The following is a 12,123-nucleotide window of genomic DNA, read 5'->3' as shown; positions in this document are numbered from 1 at the left end:
AGAGCACTGCATCGAGGTACGCAACCCATTCTCTAGGGCTTTCTCCACTTACACTCTACTGCCTCACTGTAGCAGTGTCATACTCCCATAATGTGTCGTGCTCAATCTAGCACTTGGTCGACGCATGTCTCGCTTGACCCCGACTTCTTTGTTTGTAACTATTAACACTACTCCTTTAATGTGAATGGTTCTTTGGAAGACACCCGACCTGGTGTGCCTTCTAGTTCTCTATGGCTCACATTCAAAACTCCCAAGCCCTTGGAAAATGAGCTTGGTTTGTACTTCACTGATGGGTAAGACTCCACTGTGGAGAGATCGCTTCAACCCACAAATTTAATCTTGATTCTGACTCACAACTATCATGCCCACTCCGACCCCTTGACACACTTATGAAGTCTTCATTCAACCCTTGAGTTCTTTTCTTAACATTCTTGTCCAACTAGACACATAAAGTGTGACTCTAATACCAACTATCACAGTGGTGCATTTTCAACAGTGCGACGTCATGATTTTGGCACACTCAGGACAAGTCTTAAGGGAAACCCAAGGCTCATATACATTTTTCACCTGTCTTTGTGGCTTGTCGAACCTTAGCCAAGATTTGTCTTCAACAACCAACAAGCTAAACGGAAGGAGCGCTTTCAGTCGAGGGAGGGACGTGTGTTGCCCATTGAAGATGACGCGTCGCTATGTCAGCGACCATCCGAGACCTGACTCGCTCACCCGATCCATGAACCACGCCCGTGTTAGACAACCCGAACTAACCCTGCATACACAACATGTTAGCGTAAGAAAAGTTGAAAGAAAACCAGCGTGCTCCAGGGATCAAATGCACGCTGTCTGAGTTGTACCCACCAACCAGAAGGTGACACTGTCGTACAGCAAGCGCATCTGTTCCTCCTTGCGTGCGTGACGTAAGCGGGTGTGAGTTCCTCCTTTTTGGTTTGTTCGACTTCTATTCGACTATTTTTCACTCTGATTTCAATACTAACTCTAATTTTACTTGAACTAGGATCTGTCAGAGAAATTTTAGAACTTTTACTGTCACTAACACACGAAAAGGCTAGCTCGGGAAGCATGAGTCATCCATATGAGTAACCACATGGACTTTAGGCAAGTAATACTTGTAGGGATCGATAGGACGTCCTAGCATGCAACATTCCTTAGCTTAGGTGGTTAGAAATTTTATGTTAAGGACTTTGAAAAGCGCTTTTGGATGAATATATATTATATGTATATTCTGAAAAAATATCTTTATGCCCTTAAGTTAGATTTCTTAGAAACATGTTTTATATGGTATGTAAAGCTAGAAAGAGAATATGCATGACTAAAATACAAATTAGGTAGCATGGATGAGTATGCATGATGTAAGAAATCATCAAAATGACCATATGATGAAATTTATGATGAATGGTGTTCTATATGCTTTCCATTGTGTTAGAAGGGAGAATGAGTTATTTGTGATCTGTAATTCGGCCAATTGATGGTTGTTTTATTGACTTTGTTTGCATGTTCGTATGTATAAATATTTTAGTTTATGTTTACATTAATTTAAGTTATTTAAGTTATTGATAGAATATTTCCCTAATAAATTTACACGGATGTTTAGAATATGTATATCACGTTGTAGGTGATCGATAGGAAAATCAATTTAGCAAACCACACACAAGAGAACCAAGTTAAGTTTAGGGTACTAGAGTTAGATCGATTTACATGTTGAGTCGGGTCGGTATGTTTTTAGTAGACATTGCATCCCAAGATCATGAGTGATCAAAGGTTTAGACTTGTGTGCATCTAGAGATTGGTCTAGCCTTGAGAAGCCAACCCTGAACATCTTGAAAAGCGAGATGAGATTTTAACCTTCTAGACATCATTAGACCACTAGTAGCATAAAAGAGAGCTTACGAGACCACTAATAGCATGAACGACATCATTAGAGCACGATGGTCTCCTATCTTCTCCAATACCTCAGTAACACTATTTGGTGACCTAGGTTGGACCAGTCATGTCCTTGCCACTAGGCAAGTATCTAGGAACTCACACCGGAGTTTGGCCAAGGTCAAATAGAATATTCGTGTCGTGACACCTGAAGAGCTACTATTGTATGTAGAAATGAGTTGAGAGCCTAGGTTGTGATTCTTAAACTTGCCTTGAGAGGGACAAAGAACTACTTAAGTAGTTTAGCTCATGATAGGTGGCATTATTATACGTGGAGTAGTCAGCAGCCCCTTGAACAAGCTTGCTGTATTGGAAACTCACTTTGAGAAGGATGAGGGACCACATGAGTAGATTGAGTAGCTAAAAGGCACACGAGGTTGCTCCCCTTGATGTTGATTGTATAGTTTTTCTTATGAAAGAATCATAAGTTAGCTATACACAGATGCGGTCATACAAGATGCCATACTTTTCCATGAGATGTGATGAGGTCGCACCTCAAACCAGGATAAGAGATGTTTACTGCTGGTGTTATGTAAGCGTACTAACCATGAGAACTAAAAGTTGGTTTACCCCGAGATGAGATTCGTCATCCAAGAGATCTGCAACGTTAGAACTCGGTAAACAACTTCTAGACCCCAATAAGGTCTACGACATTTAAAAGAACTACTTGAAACTTTGAGATCTATTCAAAGATATACAGTTGTGAAATTAGGTCCGAACTTTTTAGAGTCCAAAGTAAAACTCGTGGGTACTTAATAGGTTAAGGAGACAATGAGAACCTACAAGTAGGTTGCTTATTAAGCATTTTTATACTTACCTCTTTCCCCTTTCATTTTTAGGTATTTGTAAGTTGCCGGTCAAGGTGGAAGAGTGTTCGAGAGCTATGCGGTCACAGAGGAGATCGTTGTGGAGCGTTAATTCTTTCTTGTATTCGAGTCTTTTGTATTTCAATTTGTAATTGTACCCTGAACCTGTTTCTCGTTTATAATAAACTTGAACATTACTGTTTTAAAATTATATTTTATTTTGCATTTAATTTATGTGTTGTCTTTATTTCATTTAAAATTTTATCTAATTTTCTTCCTTTATTTTTATTTCACTCTTTTTTTCTTCTATCTTTTAGTCACGGTCTAAGATTTGAAACCTCAAACATTAGATCGTAACCTATCTCAATTAACTAAAAAAAAGTTTTAGATTAAAACGTCTCTATGTAATTTAAAAAGTGGCATTATCTCATCCTATACGGTAGGTATTGAAATTTATTTAAAATACTTTGAAATTTGATAAAGTATAAGGATATTTTAAACTTTTTCTTTGAAAATTAAAAGTTTTTTTTACATCATTGAAATTTGTAAAAATGAAAAAGTATTTTTTAAACAAAAATGGTTTGAAAGTTTAAATTTATTTGTGAGACAAGGATATTGGTATTAGTATATCCTGAAATAATATAATCTGAAATATATATGTATTTAAAAATAGTCGTAAATTTAAATCCTTCCTCTTATTATATGGTAAAAAAAAGATATCTAATGGATTAGAATATACAATTGAAAACCATATATATATATATATATAATATATATATATATATATATATATATATGTATAGTAATGGAGTGGCAGTGGCGTGTGGCGTGGAAGCCACGTGGGTGGAAGTTCCCACTTAGCGGTAACGGTCAATGATGAATTCAAAGAAGTACGTGGCAGTTTGAATCTGCGACATTCAATTTTGTAATGAACCGCCCACACCGCCCCGACACAATAAAAGATTGCTGTGCAACTTCCCAAACTAACCCCTACCCTTATTTTATTCATTAATTTCAAACCGCCATGTTTCTTCCCAAATTAAGTAACTGCTTTGAATATTCTTATACGAAGGACTTTACAATTAGTTGATAATGGGCATGATATAAATACTTTTGGCTAATTTCGCTCCCACTTTAATTTAGTGACATTAAAGGTTTTATTCACGAGCAACCAACTAGCTACTAATAATTAGTTTGTTTTGAGCGTCAATATCCATACATATCACATAAAACCATTCTTGGATGATGATGAGTTTGCACTGTAAAAGACTCATTTCAAATGCATGAAGGCTAAATCGGGAAAGAGAATAGTAAATAGCTAGCTAAATAGTATTAAAGCCTCGAGAAGATCCTAATTGGATTGAAATACACCTCGAGAAATTGTGAGGTAGTTGAATGGAAAAAAATTTCAATAGAACTAAATGAGATGACAATGAGACGTAGAAATCCTAGAGTTGGAGACCAGTGACACCTATAGATAGCTTAAGTGATTAAACTATGGTATCTGGATAAAGAAATAATATACATTTTGTATGAGTCAATCATACAAAAGATTTTTTTTTTTTTTTATATATATATATATTTTTTTTGTTTTGTTTTATTTTCATCTTGACTTCAATGTCTAAAGATTTGAAATCTCGAACATCAGACTTAACATATCTCACTTAGTTAGAAAACGTTTAGATTAAAATATCAAAAATTTAAATCATTTACAAGGTTGAACTTTCAAATTAAAATATAATATTTTTAAATATAAATTTTCCTAACCACATATTATCAAATAATTTTAGTTTTTAAAACTAAACATTATACATATTTATTTTACTTATTTTTTTAGTTCAACAAATTGTTAAAAGTGGGAGCTCCGACTGAAGAAACTAATTGACCTATGATATTATAGGCATCTAATTAGAATATTCTTTATAATGCTCATTTTTCAATACAAATCAATTTAAAATAGAAGAAAAGTCAAGAAATTCCAAAAAAAAAAAAAAAAAAAAATCTAATAACAAAGAGGAAGAAGAAAGAGAAACATCCAGCTAAATAAACGTTTTCATTGTGTCACAACTTGGAAATAATAAACCCATCTAATTGAAAGGTGGAAATTCACTCATTTAATTAATATATATATACAATTATAATATATTTCAACTAACCCTTATAATAGAACAAAATATTGGAATAATGATTTTAATAATATTTCGTAATTCATATGTTAGACTTATATATTAAAATATATAGATAATCCTTTTCAAACCCATTAATTATTATTTGTTTTTGTTTTTGGTTAGAAAAAGATTGTACCTAAATTCAAGGAATTACTGAAAAAAGTGTCATTTATAGCAATTTTATAAAAGGTTTAGTTTAACTTCATATTAAAAAAGAAAAGTTACAATATCCTATCACTTTCATGAAGCCTACACATGAATTTCATATCAATTTATATTAAAATATTTTTTTAGGTTGCTTGTGTAATGATAAAGATATAGCGTATAAGCAAGTCCGTTGGAGGGTTCATTTTGGTTTGCTTCTAACAAATTAATACATCAATTATGTTATTCTCTCTTATTTAAATTTTTGGAAAATAACAATCAACTCTAAATTTCAATAATTTTTTTAAAAATTTTAAATATTAGAAAATCAGAGGCCTCACTCAGACACGGTTTGGCGATCCCTGCCATTAAGCTGACTCCGCTCTCCCTTCCTCTTCCCCCAAAATATAAATACCCATCCAAATCAATCAATTCCTCTCCGACACACTCAAAATGAATTCCATAAATTCCCTCCTCTCAATCCCCTCCACCCATTCTGCTCCCCTCCTCTTCCCTCCGATCTCCCCTTCCTCTCACCGCCGCCGCCGACCACCACCGGCCTTCACCGTAACTGCCTCGTCTCGACCGAAAGAACAAGCCGACAGCAACAGTTACTACGCGGACGGGAAGCTAGTGGACGAGAGCATGATCGTGCTCCGGAAGCGGATCCACGAGATCAAGACCGCCGAGCAGACCCACGATCCGCCCCGCGATTGGTTCGACTGGGAGAAACGCTGCTATTCCAACTACGATTCCAACATCTGCGAGGCCCTCGGCTACCTTCAATCGCACTTAATGAACACCAGACCCAGCGTCGCCTTGGGAATGCTCGCGCTTCTTACTCTCAGCGTTCCGGTTTCCTCCGCCGTCGTTCTCCACCGCTTTATCGAAATCGCCGTCGGGCTTCTCGCCGGAATCCGTCTCTGTTAACAAATTCGAAACTGTACGACATCGTTTCAAAGATGTAGTTGGTCTTTGTACAGCTTAGATCCCACCGTTAGTTTCGGTTTATGTTATTTTATTTAAACGGTCAAGTTTTTATTTATTGCTAAAACTAGTAAAATAAATACAATTAAATAAAAAAAATATCTCTCTCCCTCTCTCTCTCTTGAATATCTGAAAATAAAAAAACATTGAACTTATTATTTAAACCAATAAAAAAAACGAAAGTCAACATAATGTTGCTGTCCATTATATTCATAGTTTATTTTCGGTATTTGAAGTTTTGAAGCTAACTTTACTTCAAAGATTTTTTAATTTATCTTTTAACCAAATTAATTAATTAATTAATTATTAATTTTTTTTTTTTTTGAATATAAAGGAAGAAGAAACAAAAAAAAAGAAAAGAAAAGATGTTATTAAAAGTAAGGGGAGGAATAATTAAGGATGATGAGAAATGGAAGCAAAGAGATGCATGAAAGAAAGGGAAATAATTAGGGTTGGTCCGGCCAATTATTAGGCACAAAAGTTGACACAGTCTTCCAAGTCAAGTCGACAGGCCTTACATTTTTGTTTATGTTGGAATGGTCCACATTTTGACTTTTGTGCAAGTTTCAGCTTCTCCTTTCTTCTACATTTTTGTTGTGTTCTCAACCTCCATTGTCTTTCTTTCTAGAATTGTACTTACAGCACGAGTATTGTGTGTATTCCTATACCTTTTCCTAAATTAATACAAATATTAAAATTAATTTTGAAGTTATATCAGTTGAACTATAAATGTATTTATGTAATGAGATAAATGGTACCATCTCTTCATTTTCTCTTAGTATGATTCAGTGTGCAGCAATTGCTTGCTCGCAAAGAAATGGTTGCCGGGTCATGCGGGAGGTAACGCCCATCTTCAAAGACGGCTCCTTTAATTCTTCCCCATCCTATGTCCTCTTCTTGCAGGCTATCATCAGAAGAGCACTCTACATTACCCATTTTCTTTTCTTTAATTTGACCATCAATTCCACACCCTTTTTCTATTACCACCGTCTCCCTCCTTTGCCCTTTCCACTGGGGAATGCCTACTTCATCACCCCATATTTCTCAACCCCATATGGGTCTTTCCACATCCCAATTATATATATATCATAAAAAACAGTTTTCTTTTAAAAAGTCAAATATGAGAGTAATTTTTATATAGCTGCCTAAACCATTTTGAATATTATTAGATGATGCCAACATGTCTAAGTGTGACCATTGATTGTGATAACATATAATAAATGTGATGGTTGAATATTCTTTGTTACCCATAGCTTATTATACAAGAGTCACTTCTTTTTTCTCTTCTTTTTAGAATCTTTAGAATTTGAAAAACAAAACATTTTAAATTGCTGAGTTAGGCTTACCTTTGTAAAAATTAATTGAATATTGAATTTTGTTGACTATTTCAAGTCGAGAAGTACGATGGGTAACAAGATCCAATGGAACAATATGAAAAATGAACCGGGGTAACCTCTCCACTAAACCATACAGATGCAAGTTTCGTACCTGCCAATATGATAGATGACACGACACAACAAGCAACCTGCCAAACACAACACTGCCACTATATTCCAAAGCTAACACCATTGCTTACGTAAACTGATCTAAGGTTGAAAGGAAGATATAGACACTATCTTTATTGGTACGATACATTTTAAGAAAATTAAAAATAAAGTTACGAGAGCTTAGATTTAAAGTGGAAAATTGTTAAAAAATCATCACTAACCCAATAGATTCAAGTTCAATAATTGCATGAGTTTATTGAATATTTATTTTAGGAAAACGATTTAGATATTTTAGAAAAAATATTTAGATATTTTAAGAAAAAAATTAGAAATGGTAGGAACAAATTGTCTAGCCTCTATCCCTCCACCCTAATTAGGTTTTCATCCGAAGAAATATAAAGCAGTAGTATTATACAAAGTGTCTTAAAATCTCTTCTCGAGGTCTTAAGATTGCGAGTGTTTCTCACAAATAATTTTGATTAACAGTCTGGTATTAGAGCAAGGTTAGTGTAGGTTATCTAATCTCTTGGAATTCTTAGTATGCTCTATGGTTGCAGCTCTGTCTATCTTCCACATTAAAAACAATTTCTTGAGATTATTAGTGAGGGAGTGAGTTTCTTTGTGTAGTGAGTAGTCTATGATTCTACAAGTTTTGTTTTGAAAATGTTTGTTTGGTAATACTGAGGTCTTATCAACACGATGGAAGATTTCAAAATCTTTGGAGGAATTAAGAAATTTAACAACTACAATATGTGCGCTACATGCATGATGTTCTATTTACAAGGATATGACCTTTGGGAGATCGTTGACAGGAGTGAAACTACGCCGCCAGATGAGGATTCTAACGGTGCCTTGCGCAATGGAGAATCAAAGCAGGCAAAACAATGTTTGCCTTGAAAATCAAAATCGAAGAAAAGATGTTAGAGCATATTTGAGATGATAAGACAACAAAAGAAGCATAATACACGTTCGTGATGCTATTCTCAAAGAAGAATGATATGAGGCTAAAATTTCTGGAGAACGAGTTGTAATCAATTTCACAACGTAACATGGTGATTGCTTAGTACTTCCACAAGGTCAAGTTGATCTGTCGGGAGATTACTGAACTAGACCCGAAGTCCGCCATTGGAGAAGCTCGAATGAAGAGGATCATTATCCACAGATTGCGACCATAATATAGAAGCTTCGTTATTGTTGTACAAGGATGGCCCGCTCAGTCATCACTTGTAGAGTTTAAAAATTTGTTAGCTAGCCAAGAAACTATGGTTAAACAAATGGGAGACATCACATTGAAGGTCAAAGAAGAAGCACTCTACACAAGTGAAAGTCGGAGCAACAATAAGTCATCTACCAAATATGGATACAAAAAACGTGACAAAGGAAGAAACCACCAAGGAACTGCACAGCCAAGGAGAGCTCAGAAGAACGACAACAAAAGCTCTCAAGAGAAAAGATTTGAAGGTATCAGGAAGAAGGGCCACATGTCTAGGGATTGTTGGTCCAAGGAAAAGTCTGTCAAAAGCAACGTGACATCCTCCAACATGGAGATGGAGGAGGAATGGGATGCAAAGGCACTATGTGCCATAAAAGAAGACGAGCTATCTCTCATGGTGATGATGAGAGAGCATATCGATTGCGATGATGATTGGATCATCAATTCCGGATGCTCAAGTCACATAATTGATGATCACAGTGGTGCAATGAAAGTGGGATGACCCTCAGAGAAGGAAGTATTACTAGACTTGGACAACATTGAAGAAATTCTACAACAGAAAATGGGGGAGCAAATTGTACACGTTTGCTTAATTGCTTATGTGCTAGAAGATTCAAGTGACACTGATGTTAGTGACCAAGAAGTGACTCAACCACGCGAACTTGGTGAAAAGGAAATGACACCTCAACAACTTAGACAACCAGAAAGAATCATAAAGCTAAATCTAAAGTATACCAATACAACTATTATAGAAGACAAAGTTAAAGATTTAGAGACATATGAACACAATACTGCTTGGTAGCAGCAGACAAGGAAGGAAGAACTTATAGCTTTGGAGCAAAATCAAACTTGGGAACTAGTACCAAGACTAAAATATATCAAACTCATCTCTTGCAAGTGGATTTACAAAACAATGTGTCTCTTGGAAGGATCAATTGTGAGATACAAGTCTTGGACTGGAGTTTCAGTGTTCTCTCAACAATATGGACTAGACTATGATGAAATGTTTAGTCTATTGACAAAAATCACTATCGTATAGGTTCCTCCAACGCTACCGGTAAATAAAGATTGGAAACTATGGCAGATGGATTTGAAGAATGCTTTCGTGCATGAAGAGTTAGACCAGAAAATCTACCTGAACCAACCAAATGGATTTGAAAATGAAGTTGGAGTCATTAGTCAGTTCATGCAAAGTTCAAAGAAGTCTCATTTGGATGTGACTCGAAAGATTTTGTGATATGTCAAATGTACAATTGATTATGATCTTTTATACAAAAGAAGCGAAGACTGCAAGCTAGCTAGATACCATGATGCTGACTATGCATGATATCATGATACTCGAAGATCAAACACCGAATATGTGTTGAAGCTCGAATCAAGAACAATTTCTTGGTGTAGCAAAAGACAACCAACAATATCATTGTAAACTAGAGAAGCAGAGTTCGCAGCAGCTAGAGCAGCTTTGAAAAGTACATAGTTAAAACTCTGGAGGGAAAATTGGCACAAAAAAAATGACTATCCAATATCATTTCATTGTGACAACCAATCTGCAATTCGCCTAGCAGAATCCGGTGTTTCATGCTAGAACAAAACATGTTGAGGTATATAACCATTTCATTAGATAGAAAGTCCTGAAAGAAGAAATAGAGATACAATAGATCAAGACAGACGACCAAGTAGCATACTTACTTAGAGAAAGGCTAAATGCTGATAAACATGAGAACTTTTGCCATCTGCTCAACATAAATGCAGCGAATGAGGAGTATTTGAGTGTTAAAAGTACAATAAGGTTAAATCCAATAATTATTAAAGTTATTGTATATATATATTTTAAGGAAATAATTTAAATATCATTAGATGAGTCTTCAAAGGGGGTAAGGACCTCATCTAATTACCCATTATGAGATTGGCACCGAGATGCATCGAAGTTGAGGTTCCAAGTGTTAGACGGGGATGCTTCCAACACAAAGGTCCATATTGACGCCCCCTCATTCTCTGTCAACACTCAATCTATTGCTCTGAGATTCATAATAATGACTGCATTCCTTGCTTCTGTTATCCTTTACGAGATCAACCATCTAATCCCAATACTCACCTGCTTACCACAAACCACAAATAGATCTCTTTTAAATAAAATCTCTACTACTTGATAAGCATGATCATTAAAACATTTCAACTATTCTAGACCTCAATGTTTTTAAATTCATTTCAAACGTAATAATAACATCACAAATAACTGTGTCATTTTACAAGGAGTAACATATAAATAAATTACAAGTTATCATATTATATCATATTACAAGTAATAACGTATAGCAGAGATAGGTAAAAAGAGTGCAAAAATGATAAAAAGAGACAGAATATGACCTGATACAAATATCCAAATATCAATAGTTTATGTTGGCCAGTAGTGCTTGGGTATTCCCAGATCAATTCCACATGGACGTGCACGCACCTTCGATTCGTTAAGAGAAGCTTGACGAGTAGAAATACATTGCAAAACAATAATTAATTTATAAGAAACTGTTAGGTTGGGTGATGCAACAAAAATGAAAATAATGATCTTCCTATTTAAAACCTAAAACTTAATCCACGACTATAAAATTTGGTCCACAATTCTACTAAGTTACTAATAATTCTTCTAATAACTTATTTTATCAAGTCGTTTATAAGTTCACAATCTCCTTCGTAAACTTGACTTTGTTCGAGATTCTTCATTCTTGCAAATCCTGCATCTCAAAAAACTTAACCTTTACTAGGATCTTGGTTAGAATATTTGCACGTTGCTCTCTAGTGTTTACGAACTCCACAACGGTTTATCTCTTCCGAACACACTCACGGATGAAGTGGAAGCGAGTGTCAATATGTTTGCTTCGTTCGTGAAATACTGAATTCTTCATTAGTGCAATTGCATATTTGTTGTCGATGCCGCAGTTGCTGCCATGAATTCAGTCTCACAGGAAGATAGTGCCATAGTTTGCTGCTTTCTGAAATTGCCAAGAGATCAATTTTCGTTAAGATGAAACGCCATTCCTGTGGTTCTTTTTTTTAATCATCAACGTCTAGCTAAATCACTATCGATAAAACCTACTAGTTCTTCAAGACCTCACCCTCTTTGATGAAAGAAAATAATGGTAAGGGGAGAAGGAGCAAAGACACACAAATTATTATTATTATTATTATTTTGTGGTGGGTTATTCACTTTACACCATTTTTCTTATAAAAAAAATAACACATGCTACAAATGAGCTATCCTAATTTTACTCCCTAAAAATTAGTTTCACTCTTCCCTTCTTCTTGTCATCCATATTCTCCGCCTTTTTTCATTGAGAAATAAACAACAAAATAAAATAAATACTAACAATTATTTTTAGCCAAAA

General features: G+C 35.1%; 1 protein-coding gene across 1 annotated transcript; it reads left to right on the top strand.

Moving 5' to 3' along the window:
• Positions 1–5,433: 5,433 nt before the first annotated feature.
• Positions 5,434–6,099, top strand: LOC111487016. Its single transcript, XM_023134220.1, has one exon. It carries the CDS (start codon positions 5,510–5,512, stop codon positions 5,984–5,986), a length of 477 nt encoding a protein of 158 aa, XP_022989988.1. The 5' UTR covers positions 5,434–5,509; the 3' UTR covers positions 5,987–6,099.
• Positions 6,100–12,123: the final 6,024 nt, after the last annotated feature.

Source organism: Cucurbita maxima, unplaced genomic scaffold (assembly GCF_002738345.1).
Source record: "Cucurbita maxima cultivar Rimu unplaced genomic scaffold, Cmax_1.0 Cma_Scf00012, whole genome shotgun sequence".
Taxonomy (NCBI): domain Eukaryota; kingdom Viridiplantae; phylum Streptophyta; class Magnoliopsida; order Cucurbitales; family Cucurbitaceae; genus Cucurbita; species Cucurbita maxima.
The sequence above is the reverse complement of the archived record's forward strand: the minus strand, read 5'-3'. Positions and strand labels throughout refer to the sequence as shown.

Coding starts and splice junctions, on each gene's coding strand:
- LOC111487016 (XM_023134220.1), top strand. CDS start 5,510: ATGAATTCCATAAATTCCCTCCTCTCAATCCCCTCCACCCATTCTGCT.